This window comes from Scophthalmus maximus, chromosome 6, assembly GCF_022379125.1.
Source record: "Scophthalmus maximus strain ysfricsl-2021 chromosome 6, ASM2237912v1, whole genome shotgun sequence".
Lineage (NCBI taxonomy): Eukaryota > Metazoa > Chordata > Actinopteri > Pleuronectiformes > Scophthalmidae > Scophthalmus > Scophthalmus maximus.
The window spans coordinates 12,042,013-12,061,620 of NC_061520.1; the positions used below are offsets into that span (position 1 = coordinate 12,042,013).

The following is a 19,608-nucleotide window of genomic DNA, read 5'->3' on the forward strand; positions in this document are numbered from 1 at the left end:
GAAGCTTCAAATCACAAAATAGTAAATAAGTAAGTTTAAGGCAAAATTAAAAAAAAAAAATCAATACGACTTGAGAAAAATTTGGGCACCTGGAATATAAATGTGTTCTTCATCAAGGAGGTATGGTAAGCAGTATGGCTTCAACTTGCATTATCATACAGATTGATGACATATTGTTGATTTGGGGAATTGTATAAGTGACCAACACACAATAGCTCACCACGTATCAGACTTGAAATTGAAATAATCACAATTAAAGGGGCCATTATGAGCTAGCGTATATGACATGGGTAGTAAATACACGAGAATAGTTGTAATCAGATGCAGTTTGGCAGGCTGAGTTTAGCACTGAGTCGATACCCACTTTTCCACTCCAGTGCTAAACCCATTTCATTAATTCCTTGTTGAATGCGTCCCCCCCCCCTCTCCCTAAGTTAACACGTCGAGAGATCGGTCCCCAGGCTCTTTCCTTTGGGTTTAGAATGAGATTGATGTTCTGTTTGTCTCTCCCACACGCTCCAGACTGTCTCTCTGAGCTTTCTTTACTTCCACAGAAAGCTCGAGAACAACAATGGAATGGGAGTCATTGGTATCAAACCTTAACAAAAAAAAAAAAAAAGAGAGCTAAGCATTTCAGGTAGTGGTGGACCTTTTCCAGGAGCGAATGGATCTTTTCCAGGTGCTGATTCATTTGGATCTCTTTTGCATGCTTTACTCTTCGGCCAAGTGAATTTAAATGTGTAATATGTGTAAGAATGACAAATGCAGCTAGTGTGAAACTTCGGTGTGAGTTAATTTTAGAGATTTCCAAGGGGGAAGATGTGCTGAGTTGGATAGTTATCGGAGGCGGAACAGGAGTTTTACAGACTGCCCTATCGATCCTGTTGACATGCTCCCCTTTGGGGAATGCAAATGTTTCTGTTCTTCAACACAAACATTCAAACCCTCCTGGTAGTGGAACCCCTAATTAACTAGGGATTTGAATACCGTGGCCTTTTCCGTGACATTTTCATATTTCAGAAAGAGATAATTTCACACTTCCTCAACAAAGACAACGCAAGTTTTTTTATTAGGTGGTGAAAGGAATTTATACGACAACACGGTTCAATGTTTCAACCCTCCGCCAACACCTTCCAGTTGGTGCCTGAGTGACTTTAGATGCGCCACTGTGCATATTTCCTGCGCGTCTTGCCGATCTGTCAAACTGTGGCGTGAGCTGAAGGCGTGACAGCTGCTATTGTCACAGCAAATCTAAAGCTCACAACACAAGTGTTTACTGCCGCCCGAGAGGAGACCTATCCCCAGGTAATCACTAATCACTGAGGGATTCCAGAGATCATCTGTGCCCACACTTAACAGCCATCGCCAGGCAGGTGGGAGCTCGCCACCGCCCCGCATTTGTTCGGCTTTGTGTCGCGGTAATGTTAATTCTGTGAATTGGCTTTGTGGCATCAGAGACGTTACCGTTGAAGCGATAGTTGTTGCTTTGAGATAAAGGGCGGTTGATTTTGCTTTTCTAGTCTATAATAATCTCGAGCTTGTGTTCAAGCCTTTGGATATTATACACCAATCATCTTTTCAGTGGATGGATGAAAGTCAAGCTGCGAGACATTAAAATATATATTGAGTAACGGTTCTTCTTTCTCCTCTGTTCTATTTATCTCAGTCCACATGATAAAAAAAACAAACAATAAATCATAAAGGTAACATAGAATAAATAAAGGAAAAACAAATATGTAGACCAAAAAGGTGTCGGCTGACGCAACAGCCTATTATGCCTGCCCTTTATACGTAGGCTCTGAATCTAAGGTCAGGCGGTCACAAACTAACACTGAAACAAAATTTCAACTACACTAGTAAAAATGTCTGTAATGCTCTTCATTGTGCCACAAATCACTCTTCACGGCAATATTTTCGGTCATTTGGACAGAAATGTCTGTGAAGTAGGATGAGAAGATACAGTAAATAGCAGCATTTCATGTTTTTTGGGACCAAAGAAGAAGTGATTTGATTAACACGAATGCTGATGGACAATAATGGGAAATCTCTTACTGTCGCTTCTAATGATAAAGCAAACGTATAGGCTTTCTTTAGAAAAATAAGAAACATAATGACTGATTACAACATTTGATATTTGCGCCGACAGCCGTGTAACTGTCCCTCTGATAATGCCTGAACTTATCTGGCTTTTTTTCTTTAATCCACAAAGTGCTTTAAGGAAAAGATTTGTAGCTGGACAATGATCCAAAACAAGTTCCTTAATGTGCAGAGGTGCTGTCAAAGGCTCCTGTGACCCAGACTCATTGAACAGCAGCGGTGCAGAGAAATTCCTCCTCTTCTCAGCGAGCATCACCCTTCTATTGAATTGGAGGAGGCCAGAGTCCGGGGTGGGAGCTTATTCAATCACACCAGTGCACTTCTGATCTACTTCCCCTTTTGCACCGAGGCTTCAAGCTAGCGTCAGGTGCTGGAAAGAAAGAACAAAAGAATCTCTCTAGCTGCTTTCAGACGTGCACAGAGCTCTTCTGCAGGGGCTGCATGTGAAGGGGCAAATGTCTGCAAACGTTTTTCTGGAACTTTTCCTACCGGCGTCTGAAAGATGTCTGAATGTTCCGTGAATTGTACTGTTGGTGTGAGTGCGTCTGACTCGGACAATCTCTCGCTGCGTTGTGTTGAGGGATTTTGGATCTAGCCTCCCCTGAGAAACGGTTAAGACTAGTCTTCTCAGGCACCAAGCGAGGTCATCTCGTCTGTGGCAAGCCGAAACAATCATTGAGCAGCTGATGTCTCACTCGAGGCGTCATAGTCGCGGGGACATGACGACATTCCTCTCAACTAAATACACTACAGAGACCGGGGATAGGCAGACCGCCATGGGACCTGTTGATCTGTGTAGCGAACCGGAAGTCTCCCCAATATTGAGCTCTCATAATAAATACCTCTGCTTTTATTCCAGTTTAGCTGAGTCTGGCGAACAGGACTCTAAATTATTCCATTTCACGTTCTTCGTATGTGATTGTCAAACTCCGAAAAATGTCCGGACCCAATTTTTTTGAGTTTATGTCGGATAATAGCTTCTGGCTGATGCGGTCTAGCCAGCTCCTGATCCCTACATTGGCTACAGTAAGACAGTGAGCAGTGAGATGAGTCTGTAGGTGTGGTCCTGGCTGGAGCATGATGGAGCAGGGGTTGGGAACAAGGAGTCGATGGTCTCAGGCCTCAGTAAAACTCAACTTTGTGGATGCACACAGACAACTGTGGACACCCTGGAATTGTAGCTTTTCTTTCCCTTCTTTCTAGTCTGCTCGGTGGGCACGAGTGCAGTTGTGGTCCTTAAACCGTAGTGGCCACACAATCCTGGCACGGGAAACTCTGCACTGACACACAACAAATTGGATTCATTCATTCCTTCACTCGCCAGCAGCTTTCTCCGGCAGTGGAAAGAAACACCAATTTCAATTCTTGGTTGCTTTCATTTTTCTATCGCTGCTTTCCTTTGCCACCGGACATAGTTCCTGTCCCTCTGGGCACCACTAATTCTTCATCCTCTCCTGTTGGCCTGAGGGCAGAGTGGACGCTACAGTGATTCGCAATCGCCTCTTGAGTTACAAACTGGTATGACGAGACAGGACAGGCCATGGCTGGTTAGTGCGGCAGAAATCTTTGCAACATAGTTCTTCTAAATCTCTGACACAGTGTCTAAACTTTTATTTGTTCACGTCCCGTTGATAATTTTTGATTCTTATGAAGTAAAACATTTTTTAAAGGTGAGGATTTGGTCCCCGTCTTTGTCAGTGTGTAAACTGAGTTATATTTTAATTGGTAACAAATCCAGTTTTGTATTTTTTGGACCATCAGGTTGTAGGAACTGCAGTTAAATGCATTTGCACGTGATGCTGAATCACAGCCAAGTACTGCTCAGTCGAGCTCTTTTCTTCCAGCCTTTGTTCGCTCATGCTCGAGTGTAAATTACAACTCGTGTTTATTAGCCTTGGATACGTTTTGTTGTAAGTTTTGACGATGATGAAATCGGTGCCAAGGTGTCCTCACCAAGTTTGATGCAAAATGATATGGTAGCGTTGACAACAATGGGAAATACTTTAAAATCTAAACAGACAACCACCAGGCTGCCTCGTATTAAAGCAAGGCCAAACAAGCGTGTTAAAGTGGGGGAGCCATCATCCGAGCAGATGTCCTCATTTGTCATGAGTTATACGTTGGCATTGATGATGTGTCCTGAAATAGTCTTGTAATCCCATTTGGCTAATTAGCGGCCATCTTTTCATGACATGCCACTCAATTGCTTCCATCACACTACCTCTAAATTTAACCAGCATTATATCTGTTGTTTGCTCTGCAGCTATGGAACTTTATATTTCCCGTCTCAGTAACTTTTAATAGTTAAGAGTGCACAAGTTGGATTTTATTAATTTAAAAAAAATCACTGAATCTGAACACACTTAAACTTGACAAAATGTTCTGCTGTTGCTAGCCTAAATTCTAAGAACGTTTTCTTTTCTTAGAAATTGCCATGATTGAAATGATTATGTGATAGAAAAATTATTCAGTTTGAAGAGTTGGAAACAACCATTTTCATTTTAGCTGCACAAAAAGTAACAGCGGTGGTGAGGTAACCGCTTGACCCTCAGAACACAGTTAATTCTGTTATTTTTTTCCAGTGTATTGATTCCAAGAACCAGATAGAAGGAAATGAATACTGGGAATACATGCAGCGTGACTGCCTGACTTCTCCAGGAAAAATATCAAAGTAATAATACAAAAAAAAAATTAAATCCTCACAAGGTAAAAAAAAAAGAAGGAAATCTGTCATTGGAGACGGTGAATACATTGCAATGATCCACTTCATATTGTGTCAGTTTTTCAGTCACTGTGTTCGTCCCACCATTTAAGGCTCTGAATATGATGAATTTTTTCCACCAGTCATTCAGAGTAAAATGTACATTGGACCACTCTGGTCTAACAACCCCGTGTGGTGGATTTGTACGATGTTTACACCTGACACTACTTGAGATAATGTATATTTACATCGTGGTGCTCGTAAAAGATCCTGGCATAGAAATGCACACAGCGAACATCGCGTACTATCACACCGCTAAAGAGGCTGCAGAGATATTGAGTGCGTTGCTGTTCATGGTTTTATTTATCCTTTCTAAATTCGGCCTTTAGGTATTGATTAGATTCCAACATTAAAGTGCAGTTAAAGAGGAAGGGAAGGGACGTCTCATCGCTTGTATGGCCGCGGGCGGGCGGGCGAGTGGAGCCCGTTTGGTGGTGATTCATGCAAAGTCCTGGTGCAGTGGTATTATTTATGGCCAACATTAGGTCTTTTGGCTAGCGAGCTGCATGACAGTTATTTTTCACAAGCACCAGGCAAACATTTTCTGCTAGAGTACATTTGATTCCGCATATTTCCTGTTTGAGTTTTCAGCTGTATTAAAGTCGTATTTTACAGCTTCACACCGTTTCCTCTGAATCACGTTGCTGTAGCAACAACAGCGTACACTTTCACCCCGGTAGTCCCAAGATGTGATCAGATTTAGGGCTGGTTATTATTTTCATAATTGATTAATCTGTTGATTATTTTCTTGATTAACAGATTAGTTGTTTGGTTCATAAAGTGTCATAAAATGGTGAAAACGGTCGATCGTGTTTCCCAAAAACCCCAAGATGATGTTTTGTTTTGTCCACACACCAAAGTTATTCAGTTCACTGTCATAGAGGAGCAAAGACACCAGAAAATATTCACATTTAAGAAGCTGAAATCAGAGAATTTTGAAATTCTTTCCATAAAAACTACTTAAACTGACCTAGCGATTATCAAAATAGTTGGCGAATCGATTAATCGATTAACTGTTGCAGCTCTAATCCGATTATTAGCCGGGTGGGAACAGTGTCTCGCTCTGCCCGTTGATTTTGAAGGGCCCATTCACATTGCCAGTAATCAGCCATCATCACCATTCATGAACACCAGTAATGTGTGTGTGTGTGTGTGTGTGTGTGTGTGTGTGTGTGTGTGTGTGTGTGTGTGTGTGTGTGTGTGTGTGTGTGTGTGTGTGTGTGTGTGTGTGTGTGTGTGTGTGTGTGTGTGTGTGTGTGTGTGTGTGTGTGTGTGTGTGTGTGTGTGTGTGTGTGTGTGTGTGTGTGCGCGCGCGTGCGTGCGTGCGTGCGTGCGTGCAACGTTTCTGCCAGAGGCAGCTGAATTTATTTCTGAATCAATAACCAGACAATTCATGCCGGGCCGCACAACCGTATCCGGAGGTATGACCTCATAAGTTCTTGGCACTTACGCGATCCAGTTGCTACATTGAAAAATTGAAATCCTCACTTTCTCATGGTAAATTTTCCTGACGCCGTCAGTCAGAGCCGTTATGTACAGCCATGCCGCCGTGTGTGGGGACGTGTTTGATGGTATAGGATTGTTTATTGCGGCCGGTGGAGGGAACGAGCTCTAGCTGGTCTAGTGAAGAGGTCACCGGCCCGGAATTTGTTTAATCTTGTAAATGGTTTTCAGCAGAGCCCCTGATGCACTCAGTCAGTGTTCTCCCCGGCTATTTAATGCACTCACTTCGCTGTACCAGCATCACCCTATAGTAGCACATTCAACAGCACAATTCAGATTTACTGTATGAATTCATCATTTTTGACCAGTAGCCCCCCAGTGGAGATTGACTTCTCCACAGGAAGCCTTGCAGCTCTAATTCATAAAAGGGTTTTGCTCTGACAATAGAACAATAGTTCATAGTTCTTTACCGGCCATTTTAAGAATAGAGAATGAATATCAGGATGTATGTGTTGTCGTCTCCCCCCCCCGACGTGTGATGTGCTGTGTTTCTCACATATTCCTTGCAGTAAAAGGCTGAAGAGAACTTGGCCTGTTCAGCTGCTCAGGCCTCCAAACCTCTGCCTCCAGTGATATCACAGTACAGATGATGTACATCTTTCTTCGTATACCTTTTGACAGAGGAGCGAAACCTGCAGGGGATGTAGGCGTCGGAACTCCGACGGCGTCGGGAGTCAGAGGCACATTTGAATTTGATTAAAATGCGGTGGTCTTCTCCACTTTTCACCAGATAAGTGTGGAGAGTAGACTGCAGAGCGAGAAAGTGCGGCATAATAAGAAAGTGGAGCCTGCCCTCTTTGCACTTCCTCCTATTCTGCGTGTTTGTTGTATCAAGTTCCCTAATGAAACGCAAACAAAAATGTTTTTCTGTTTTGGGAGGAGGTCCAAGGCTATAATGCACACAATGTGAGAGAGAGAGAGAGAGAGAGAGTTTAAAAGTGGGTCTTGAGTTTCTTTCACCATTTCTTTTTGTCTCTATATCTCATGTGAAGATGTATGTCAGCCTTTTTAGCCTGCTGCGCGGCATTGACATGAAAACATCTTGTCTACTGTATAGTCTGAATGTGCAGTAGCACTTCCTGTCAATCAACAGGATGAAAAAAAAAGCCAGGCAGGTCTCGACATGCACACAGACCCCCCCCCCCCCCCCCCCACATAAATAAATAAAATACAAATATGAAGACCAATGTCAAGGGAACATTTAAAATTATTTCCTGGAATTTTTTTTATTCTCAGTGAATGAACAGATTCAACCCCAGCCTAATGGGCTTAATTTAACTGTAAGGTGGCTACATTTCTGTAGGCCCAGGGGCGCTGACGTCCTCTTTGCTGAAACTGCTTGTTTGCTTTTAGCTGTGTCGGTCTAAATATCTGCATTGGGAGTTAGAATTATTGTTTTGTATTTTTTTATTTCTGAGCTGGATGGTGTAGCCCCAAGGCTTGGCTCCCTCCGAGACGTATCTCTGGCTGATCTCGGCAGTTCTCGCGTTTCCCGAGGTCCTTGGTGTGACTCGGAACACTTCCGGGGAAATCTGGCCGCATCGCCCACTTTCTGAGAAATGAGAAACACATGCGCTCTCAAGAATCAAGCTCGGCATACTCCTTTTTTTATGCTCCTCTGTTCCACAGAGAGACCCCCCCCCCCCAACCTTGTTTTACCGCTCTGACTGGTACTGGTAACCATGAGGCGCTTGACAGACTGCGGTGAGACGGAGCTGTTTGGCCTTTAGAATAAAATGAGCATATTTGAACACGTGTTTGTCGTAAACATTTCTGTTTGTGATTCCTCAAAACAGAAAGCTAAGCAGATGTCCTCCGCGTTTGACAGTTTGTCTGTGCATTGCAGATGAGATTGCACAGACAGCAGCTGTCTCCCTCAGTGTGCACATTTGTTTTTCGTCATATACATAGCAATTTTTTGCATCAAGCGCCTGCCCTCCTATTCACTCGTGGTGCCTGTGAAATCGCAGCTCACCTCCGTTTTTCGCGCGGATTCACACGGGATAATGTAAAAGTTGTTTAGACTATAGTTTGTCTAATTGGTGAATTCAATGATGCGCGTTCATCCCACGTCTAATTTAAGAACTGCCTGAGATGATGGGCTGTGCTCCCTCAGCATCCACCGTCAAAGTAAAATAAAAACAAAATAAAACATTTGACCTTTCCTCTGGGAAGACAGTGATTTGTCACATTCAGTGTTTTTTGATCACCTAAGTGATAAAGAAAAGTTATCTGAGTTGAGTTGACTTTAAAGTGAACTTCTCTCAGACGCAATGGCAACACAAAGTGACACCAGCTCTGTGTGGCTGATGAGTTCAGCTGGGAAAGGTTATACAGGTTGTGTCTGTGAAACGCAGCAGAATTATTATGATTGTCCTACTGCACTCTCTAAGATATGTCTGTTGACATTTCATATTTTTCTTTTGGTAAAAAAAATGTATCGTCTTGACTTGTAGTCCTCGACGCCACAGAGCCTAGTGTTTGTCCAAAAACTAAAAATGCTTCAATAAGCCACACTGTCGTCGTTCCTTTGTGACACCTTCCTTTAATCCCACGAACACAGGCACTTTGGTTTATTTAGGGCAACTAGCAGATGCGCCATCCTGCCCCTTTTTTAAAATAAATATGTACCGTTACATTAGCTTTTTGTTTTAATCATTTCTGTCTTCGGGGGAAAGTCTCAATATTGAGAGACGAACTGGCTTTGGTTCTTTTCACAAGGATTTGTTCCAACATCCCGAGCGAGTGTGAGCCTTGAGCTGCACGAGGCGTGAGAGGGTTTATTTCTTAAAATTGATTCAACGACAGCGCATTTTTGTACGATATTCAATGTGTTGATCCTACGTGTAGACATTAGAGTTCACCTCTTCGAAAACACCACCGCTCTTTGTTTGAACAAATTGCACGGATATTGTAGCTCAGGACGATTTTGATACATTAATCCACCCCATAATAATCCCCCCTCGCTGAAATTGAAGTGCCACCCCCGGCTGTCCTTCACGTACCTGATGCTCACACCGGAGACGAGATTGATATTTTAACTACGTCCTCCAACGGTTAATGCAACTTAAACGCCCCTGTGGTTGTTGTTAGGTTGCTTTTTATTTTTTCAAGGGCTCTCAGGGGTTCTGTGCTTGTTGCCGTGATATTATGAAACAAATAGCAGGGCTTAATGGCGGTTCAGATGATTTACCTGCCCTCGGGGCAATGAAAAAGGAAAACGATTTTGTACGAGGTGTTGTTCTGTAGGTGTTTTGAAGCGCTTTGTTTCCCAGAGATCCTAAAAATACTCGGATGTAAAGTCTCCCAATGCCTCAATGTAAAAATACCTTTTTAGGTCACACTCTTTGTGTACAGCATTTAATTTAAACTGCTAGTTAACCTACACGAATGCTATTTGTCTAACAAGATAACACGTGTGCAGTATATGTTGTTTGTGTGTAGCTTGGCTGTACACTGTCTCCTCCTGGCCCAGCACCGACTGTGTTGTCTGCTCTGCTCTATCGGAGATGCTGGGGCTTTAATCCTCTCGCCCACAGGGGACGGCTGACATGGATGAGAGTAAACTGTTGACATGGTGCTGTCTCCTGTGCTCTCTGATCAAAGACGATGCGGCCCTCCTGTTTCACAACCTGCCCTTCAAATATGCTCCGAGTCGCTGCCACGGAGACTGTCCTCCCTCTGTGTTTCACACTTTGTGTTAACCCGTGTTTCCTGCCGCTGGATTGATTCGTCCGACGATAACGCCGTATAGACATATATGCCTCTCTACCCATGCAGCCCCTCTGTGACCTCCCTCAAAGCTATGTTTTTTTCTTTTCTTTTTTCTTTTTTTAAATGTGAAAGTCACTCATACCATGTTGGAGACCATTTTAAATAATTTGGAGTGCAAGTTGGCTTGATGCAGTGCTTAGTTTTTAATTAATCCCTGTAATGATGCAACTATTAGTAAGAGCAGAGCTTGTCTTAAGGTGTGTGTGTGTGTGTGTGTGTGTGTGTGTGTGTGTGTGTGTGTGTGTGTGTGTGTGTGTGTGTGTGTGTGTGTGTGTGTGTGTGTGTGTGTGTGTGTGTGTGTGTGTGTGTGTGTGTGTGTGTGTGTGTGTGTGTGTGTGTGTGTGTGTGTGTGTGCTCGCGCGCCAATCAAGCCAACTTCAACGCACTAGTGTGAGATGGTGGTTGATGAGGCAAATAACAAGTGTGGTAGTCATGGTTACAGACAGTTATCATGCCGCGTGTTTTTATACAGTAGAAAACTAGAAATCCTATCACATGAAAGATTTTAAAACCGTCGTTCTCGCAGAATAATCCATTAAAAAACATGATGTGAATTTGTATGTACAATACATACTGTTGAATGTATTGCAAGCTTTTGTTGTTTTATTGTGTTCTCTGATTAGAGAGGTTCCAATACCATTTTTCCCTTCCCTGTACCAATTCCGATATGTGGACTTTGCGTACCGGCTGATACAGATACTGTACCGATCCAATACCAGTGTATTTATTAATACTTCTATAACATATTTTAACAGCTGTATTTTACTAACCCTGTATGAAAGTGATGATTGCTATTGTTGTTGTTTGGCCTGACTCAGGTTAAAGCCTTTGAAGAACAGTCATACAGAGATGAAGCCATAGAACTTATTTTATTATCTAGTTTGAAAGCATTACTGAGAAAGATGACAAATAAATAAGTCTAGGAATAAACGACAATCACTTTCTTTAAATAGCTGTTAAAATGCAGCCTAGGCTTATAAAAAAAACCTTTAATGTTTTAAAAACACAACAGTATCAGTATAAAACAGTGCGACAGCAAGTTTGGCAGTTTCAGAGGCGTTGCTTGGAATATCTCTAGTTCTGATTAGAGGTTGTTTAGGTTCACTGTGAAACATTTGCTCAGGTAGTTTTTGTGCATGTTGGATGTTAAGGTCAATGATTGTGCCAAGCTATTAAGGGAAACAGTTTGACGAGTTGAACATTGGTGGACACCGTACCGACTGAGTGCCATGTGTTACAAAGAAACCTGTGATACGACATGGATTTTCTAAATGGATTAAAAAAAACAAGTTTCACAGCAAGTAGCAGCTTCCAATTTTGGCTCTGGCAGATTGTCACGGCTGGGTTTGTTTTAGTTTTTCCAATCTGCCTGCCCGATTGTTTGCATCCCTCTAACAACAGGGAACCAATATTAGCCGGTGCATCTCCAGGTTGTGAATGCCGCCGTGGGTTTCGACTGCTTAGAGTGACACAAAACACTCTTGTCTCCCTTGTTCACCTGGTTGACAATGGCTTCAGTTACACTCTTCTCCACTGGCACGGGGCGCATCCATTGTGCAACATATTCTCTGTAATGACTTTGTCTGTCGTAAGTCTGTTCCCTCATGCATGCGCTCTGAAGTTGTGTGCGCTTTGGACAATTTGTGCCCCCCCAGTATTCTCTGTAATTCTGTTGACAGTGTTTGATTTCCTTCAGGGCAAATTGCTCTCAGAAGGTAAAGAGACATTTGTGCCCAGAGGACAGGGGAGCTACTTCCCTGGTAACGTAGGCGGCCTGCATTTGACTAAATCGACTTTTCACATGGGAGCTTTTGCAGGGAAGCCTTTGTGGTATTATTTCGGCCACACATATATTACACACATATTGATCATCCAGTCCATTTACAGTTTCTTTCCCAGAAAGGCTGCTACTGCAAAACGATTTGATTGGTTTGAGCTGGAAGAGAACAGGAAGCATCATTGTGGCTGGAGTAGAAGCTCCTTTTTTTTTTTTTTTTGGTCTTTCGCAGATCCCATTATTAATTTCCATTAAGGCTTCATGCCAAATGATGGTGACTGGACTTTTTTTGGGGGTACATGGTCACCATTGCAGCTGCTGCTGCCTCTTGTTTCCACTGGTTCAGATTGTGAGACTATAAGAAAACCATCATTTGTCAGAGTAGCCAGGCAGGTAGAGGCACACGAAGATCCTGGGTAAAAGTTGTTCCTTGTTAAAGTATGTTTCAGTCTCCGTCACCTCTGGGGCTCGTAGTCCTCCTGGTTGAGTAGCTGCAACAGCGCAATTTGGCAGAAGTTTTGAGGCACTTTGTAACTATGAAACGTAAGTGAACTGTTAGAGGTGCTTCAGCAGTAACCCGTAAGCGCTGATCTCAGACAATGAAAAAAATCAAACAGGAACTGGTTACCTGAGTGCCATTTTTTCGAAAACGTTACCCTACGCTGACCCTTCGACTACAGCAAGGCTAAGAGCTTAGCCGAGACCTCTCCCACCGAAGGTCAAAGACGATGGCACTAAGTGACAATGTTGGAGTACTTTTCCAAAATTGTCATCATCACAAGGCAGTATACAATATTAATTCAAAAAAATGTATGATGCAAAACAGGAAAATTGATGTTTCATGCAGTGATATCTGCTTCACTGTTACGCATTACATCAAACAAAACTCATTTTGGTAATTTATGGCAAAAAAATTCTCACGGTCATTGATTTTGTCATTTGATATATATTTATGCGCCCAGCCTCCGGCGAAAGGGCACGAATCCAAGCACTGCAATGTCAAAGTTGAAGACATTAGTCACCCATCCATCACCTCCGGCATCGATACCATCACATTTGGCTAAGCTGCATTGAGGGCACACGTCTTTCTGCACTGACACTAAAAACTGTCGTTAGCCGTAAATCTAATCGTGTCCTGTGAAAATGCACTGAAATCTGTGGGAGACTAGACTTTGTATTCATTAGATACAATTTGATAATTGGGGATTTTCCTTTTCCCCCCCTCTTACCTTTGACATCATCCTCATACATCTTTTCATACATTTTTAATAGACCGTAGAATAAGTGGCGATAGTATATGTTATATCAATATATAACTTTTCTATCCCCTGTGGATTTTCTGACCCCGCTCTCTTTTCCTGCCTCCAACAGTTGCATCGGATGGCCATCCTAACTACGCGGAAGACGGGCATCATGGGAGCGGAGGCGTAATGAGGGAGAGGAGGGCAGCTGGTGACCCCTACTGGTCCTATTCAGGTGAGCTCTCATTTGTGCGCTGCCCTCAGTGGGGGGGCTAATGAATTTCTTCGACTCGGGTCACCTGCTCTACCTTGCCGATAATTCTCCTTAATTTTGTTTACCGTTTTACCAGTAGTACCTCTATTCCCTCCTCCCTCATCGCTGTAGCCTGAAATGTTGAATCAAGCATTTAGTATTCACATAATAGTATACAATAGTTTTCCATTGCTCCTAATGACTGTAATTATGCTAATGCACCGGGGAGAGTAAACATTGAGGAACAACAGAGTGAGCTAATGTTCAGATTATGCTGTAACCTACTGTGGTTAACCACAAATGATGCGTCACTGTTATATAAAATATACTTATTCGTCGTCAGGTCTGGATAGAGTGACGTAAATTGTCCAGTGCCTAAAGATCACCGTGTGTGTATGTAACTTAATGAAACCCTACTTGTTTAAAACGTGACATCATGAAATAAGATTATGACGAGTAAGTATTCGGTTGTGCAGTTGTATTGCAGTAGGCAGGTGTCTCCAGCAGTTTGTTTTCATTCTTACCTCCTTTATTGAAATAATAAGCCTGCTCTTACTGCCCAATGTAAGAGCCTCTGAAATGTAATCTTGCCTCCTCCTCTGTTTTACCATTCACCTCAACGAAATGGCTGATATGGCCGTCCATAGTCAGATGAATGCTCTAATGGCTGATTAATAATGTGCTTTTATGGCTTGTGAGGATTCTCAGAGCACTGTGTGTTTGTGAATCAGTGGCAAAGTCTGGGCGTGTTCCTCAAGTGAAAGTGGCAATTGATGTGTGGAACTCGGCGGCAGCTGAGTTATAAGCGTTAGAAGGCTGTTTTTCAATGTCTTCAAAAAACACATTTCGCAAAACGTAGATCTATAAATATTTTCTTTATATCTATCTCGCCACTACCCTCCATCAGAAGCTACCATCATGTAACTTTTTCTTGCTGCCAAATAATCGATGCACATCCAGACTGGCGGTGGCTGGGGGCGGGGGGGGGGTCTTGCCCACCCAATCAAAGCTATCCATTTCTATTTTTTCTGTTCTGCCAATGAAAAAAACAAACAAAAAACAAACAAAAAAACTGCAGAAAATGCTGATACCGTTTCTAATTTCTGATTGAGTGGGCAGCCCACTGCCCGCCTCCAAGTTGCCCACTCCCCACCCCCCTTTTTTGGTCATTAAGACACAAACGCACAGAGCTTGGAGGTGGACCTGTCTGCTGCACAGTGTGTGTATTGGTGCATGCTGAGATTGTATATATCATCTATATTCACCTTTTTAGAGCCATAAATAACAGTTAACTAGTTCGGCATCCAATAGCTGAAAGGCTGCTAATAAAAATAAAAATCAATGGGTAAATGCTTTTTCCCAAGTAATACATTCAAGTCTATACAGTAATGAGTTTTTTATTTCTTTATGTGGTTGGACAGGTGTGTTCAGACCAGGAGATGAGTTTTTTTTTTTTCCAGTGGGGAACAGCTCTGATAAGCACATTTGTCCTTACGGAGCGCAGTTCCACATTCAGCTATACACCCTAGTGCAAACACAGCCCCTCCGCTGGCCATTGAGCAGCACCGGTGGGAAATGGGGGTCGTGTGCTTTGATCGAGGGCGCCTCACTGAAAGAGCTCAGGAAGGGAGGAGCAGAAGTAAAATTATATTTACAGGTTCCAAGGTCCAAAAACACCACCCAGCAAATAACTAACTTGATCCCCCTGCTGCCGGAGTGCACCACAGCTCATTTCACCGATGGAATATTTTGTCCTCCTCACTGCTTGTTGTTAGCTCAGCGTCCTGTGGTTTTATGCAAGAAGATGGTGCAAATAACGGCGAAGAACAGTGCTTACTTTGGACCCCGGTTTGTTTGGTATTCATGTCACTCCGCATAGTGGTTTTCGTCTCCCTCTCCCTTTCGTTGTCAAGCAGAGGCAGTGAAAGAGTGGTTGCTTGGACTAGCCAAGCGTGATTGCTTTTCCACTATCTTCAAGGGGTGTGGAGCCCATTATGGGAATCCGAATCACGTCCAACATGGTCCTGCTGTCTGGAAACCCCCAAAGAACAAATACCTTCAGCCAATCACCTTTTTTGCTCATTTGATATTCCTACAATGCACATTTTTGGAACTTAAAAAAACCCAAAACTTTTACAACTCTTAGCTTTAAAGAGTTGATTAGGGTAAAATATCAGTCAACCAAGTGAGCCTGAGAAGAAAATATGAAATTCTATTTTTGATTTGGGATCTGTCAAGGTCGTAAACCACTAGAAATTGATGCACCTTCTCTCATTCTTCTCTCAATTTAGGTCGTAGCTGACGGCGTCAGTGGTGGTCACACTTTAATATGTGGCATTTGCGGCTGATGATAGTGGGAGTGGTCTTAAATGCAGTTAAGGTGGCAAACCTCCACACTTTAAGTTTAGTCCATGTTTGCTACGTCACATCCATATCTAATGCATTCTTAGCAGACGGACCAAACCTCCACTCGAGACCCAACCACGTCTGAGTATCCAGGTCATGTTTTGCCTCACTTTCTAATTAAGACATCAGGCTCGAGTCTGACTTGGCACTTTTCTTTGGTCAATAAAATTTTAGGGCTGCATGTTTTTCTCTGGACAGACTTCTACACGTGTCTTTTGCAGCCCGAGCTGCATGCTTTTAATACTTTTATTGTGTAACTGTCCTGGGAAATTATCTAGCTTGTGTCTGTTAAAATGTTAATGCTTGGGTTCGATTTACAAACCCCCATAAGCAACGGTATGTCACAGTTGTTACATCAGTGACATGGTGCAGAAAATGCAATTCAAAAATAAATGGCAGTCTCAGCAACTGCTCATCGTGAACATTTTACAGTCAACACAGCTCTTTCCGGGCACCTCAGAAAAACACACTGGCCGAGTTTGAAGTTGACCTGACGAGTGGTCGTCAAGAAAAAAGACAGAAAAACCAAAAAAGACTGAATGAAAGAGATTTCCAGAGATTGCCGGATTGTTTTTCGTAGGATGTTATGTGTTTGTTGCATGCATGCTTAGAAAAAGATGGGCTGGTAATTGTCTCCCCCCCCCCCCCCCCCCCAACATTTTTTATAGAGGCAGGGTAAACGAAAAAACATGAGCCATTCAGTCAGGGAGCTGGCTCACATGGGTTGATTCTGGACGTTCATTTCAGGCCCGTGCAGAGCACTAATTCCTACCAGCGAAGGCAGCTGGGTGATTGTACTGAGAAAAAGGGAAGCATTGAGGGAACACATAAATGTCCATTGCTTTGGAAAGGTAATTAGAGGCTGAGGCTGTGAATGGGGGACTGACAAGCGTGCCTTAGCAGCTAAATGGTTATTAAGGGCATTTGCTCTGTGCAAGTGCGTGCAAAAGAAATGCACACAGTAGGGTTAGCCAGCCCTGTGTGCTTCACACTCATAAAGTGCATGGCATACTGTACAGAGGAGCTTATCACCCATTGTTTCACACAGGCTTTCCACACCTTTCACTGTGCATCAGTCTGCAAGATGTCTCCGGGAGAGAGCTGCAGGAACTGGAGCGAGCTGGGCAACACTCCTTGATTTCTTGTTTTAAATGTCAGACGCAGAGTATGCGGTGCAATAATGGTGGCAAAAATAAGCTTTTTTTTTTTTTTTTTTTTTTTACACGCAATTATTGAGTCTGTACTATGCTGTAGCCGTTTGGTAATATATGACATAATGGTTTGACGCACACGATGCGATGAGAGCTCTTATCATTCCATGACACGTCACCTTCCTGTGTGCGTCGGTTATAAACCATGATGTAAGTAGCCCCCGAAATTCACGCCCAGAAATTTGATTAAAAGATATTCAAGGCGTGCTTCTCTTTGTGAACGTGTGTGTGTGTGTGCTCTACACATGGAGGCATATTTCATAAGAGGGATGATATCATACTCACCATAAGACTCCCACAGGAGCAGGGCTATGCATCAATTTTCTCCTCTTTATATCTCTGCAGGTTTTTCACACTGTCTGTTACTTTCTCTGGCTTCCTTTATCTCTAGTTTTATGTTTGGGCCAATATATGCAATAGTTTGCGTTTGATTGCACTCGATTCATTGGTCTGGTTTAATTACAGCACAACAGTTGGAGTACCTTAATGTGCAGCTCCAAAAGCATTATGCTTGATCCTTTGTTAGTGTGTAAAAACAGAAAAAAGAAAAGAACTGTTGGCATTGGATTTAGAAAAAAAAATGGATTCATGTCCCAAAGGTTATTGTCAATTTTCCTTTTCTCTGCATTATGGTGTTTTGAAAGACTCTAAATTACCTCACATGTCATCCAGACGGGTTCGCAGCTGCTTAATGAAAAGATGCATGTTGTTGCTGTGCTCACTCTAAGAACTCATGACTTTGGATTTAAAAAGAAGAAATATGTGCGCATAAAAGAAAATCAAAAAATGCATTGAGGAGCAAATGCTACTGTAGTCCATGTCCAGTTGGCTCATGGCCCTTCCTCCATTCAGAACAGACTGTGCGCGTGCTTTGTGGGGGAACTCACAGATGTAACGACACACGTTACAGTATTCTAAAAATCCTCCTGTCACGGGCCCCTGCAAACCTCTGGGCCCCGGTTGAACCGTCGATACCTACGCCACTGGTTGTCCGAGATCATTATCAATCTGTACCGTCATGTCTCACGTAATGAAAGCGGATGAAGACATTTTCAATCAATTGCTGTGTTGAGCCAACTTAATTGGTACTTCAGAGAATACAAAACAAGATTAGGTAACTCGCTGCTCTTGAATGTCAGGGCTGTTTGTTTTGGCTTTGAATTAACCTGCAGTCCTGCCACATGCCACTTTGTTATTTTTAGCTTTTGAATGTGTTCTGTCACATTTTTCTCCTATTTCTTGGTATAAAAAAGTGTGTAGCTAAAAAAGACACTGATAAGGGATTTCCAACTTTCAAGATAACATGTCAATCATTAATTTTTCTGCAAGACTGCTAATGATGTCATTAATCGTTTAAAGGGCATTCCAATAAGATAATACACAGAAACTTTTCCGAGTTTTGATGTTGATTTGGAAATGCTTCTCAGATAGGTGAGTTGGGTAAGTCATGTTAAACCCCGTCTTTCGTATAACCTTGAATTAGCTGGGTGCCTGTGAAGGCGGTGTGCTTTGCTTTCTTGTGGCCTGACACACCCTCACAAAGGCTACTGGGAAAAGAGCAAAGCCAAGTTGTCATGGTGCCCGATGGAAGGAGCGGCGTCTCCTGGAGGTAATGAATCGAGAGGAAGATTTCTCCCAGTAGGCCTCCACGTATGACGCTCTTGACTTTAAAGCAAAGCTCTTTGACTCTAGGCGATTACACACTGGAATTCAGGGACATAGTGCTCAGGGTTGAGTAAAAAGAAAACAAAAAAATAATTTATGTAAAAGGATGGAGGTACTTTTTTACAAGCGCTCCAGAGATCTCACAATGCTGCCATTCCTGGAATGATTTATTGTAAATATTAGTGTGTTGCTCCTGATTGTGCTGAGAATCAGTAATAAAAATGAATATTATAGCTATTGTGGGATTCGTTTTGTATCAAGAATCATTATACATGTTTGTTTTTTTCACAATTATCATGGCATACTGTCGAATCAGATTAACGTTGACATACTTCGAATGGCGCAGTTCAAATTTTATTTCCAATTATCACGCAATCAGATTATTAGGCAATATGTTTTGTGAAATTTTCAAACGAAGTGACACTATAAGTAATATCTAAAATCAAACTCAGAAGGCTTCTTCTTCTCCTTTGTCTTCTTTTTTCAGTTTAATGGCAAGGTGCATTACCAACAACCACCGTACTTGAGTGTTGGACAGAGCTCCAAAAAAACCCCAAAACTAAAAGAATTCTGTCCATGACAAAGGTTTATTTCAAAAACTCAAAGATCTATAATTTCCCTCCTCGAACTGTCAGTCCTTTAAACAGGATTCTTCACTTTAGTTCAGGGAGGACGCGGCCGTAGCTTCCAATATCTGTCAGCTGATCACTGTGCACACCAACCACGAGTCTATTCAAATGACAAAAACCTTCCAGTGATTCTCGCTTCACTGACTGCTGTGCCCCATTTCCTGCTTGGTAAAGCTGTACTTCTAACTGGAAACTAACAAGTTAAGCTTTTTACAGTATAATGTTCCTGTTCTGCTGTGTTGAGTGTTGCCAAATAGGCGTTTGGAAGTATTTTCCTTTAGGATTTACTCC

General features: G+C 42.5%; 1 protein-coding gene across 1 annotated transcript in view; it reads left to right on the forward strand.

Moving 5' to 3' along the window:
* Positions 1–19,608, forward strand: part of ca16b (carbonic anhydrase XVI b) — a 94,623-nt gene that overhangs the window by 6,797 nt on the left and 68,218 nt on the right. The window contains exon 2 of the mRNA XM_035631555.2: positions 13,284–13,388. Within this exon, the coding sequence (XP_035487448.1) occupies positions 13,284–13,388 (105 nt within the window). The remainder of the gene's footprint in view (positions 1–13,283; positions 13,389–19,608) is intronic.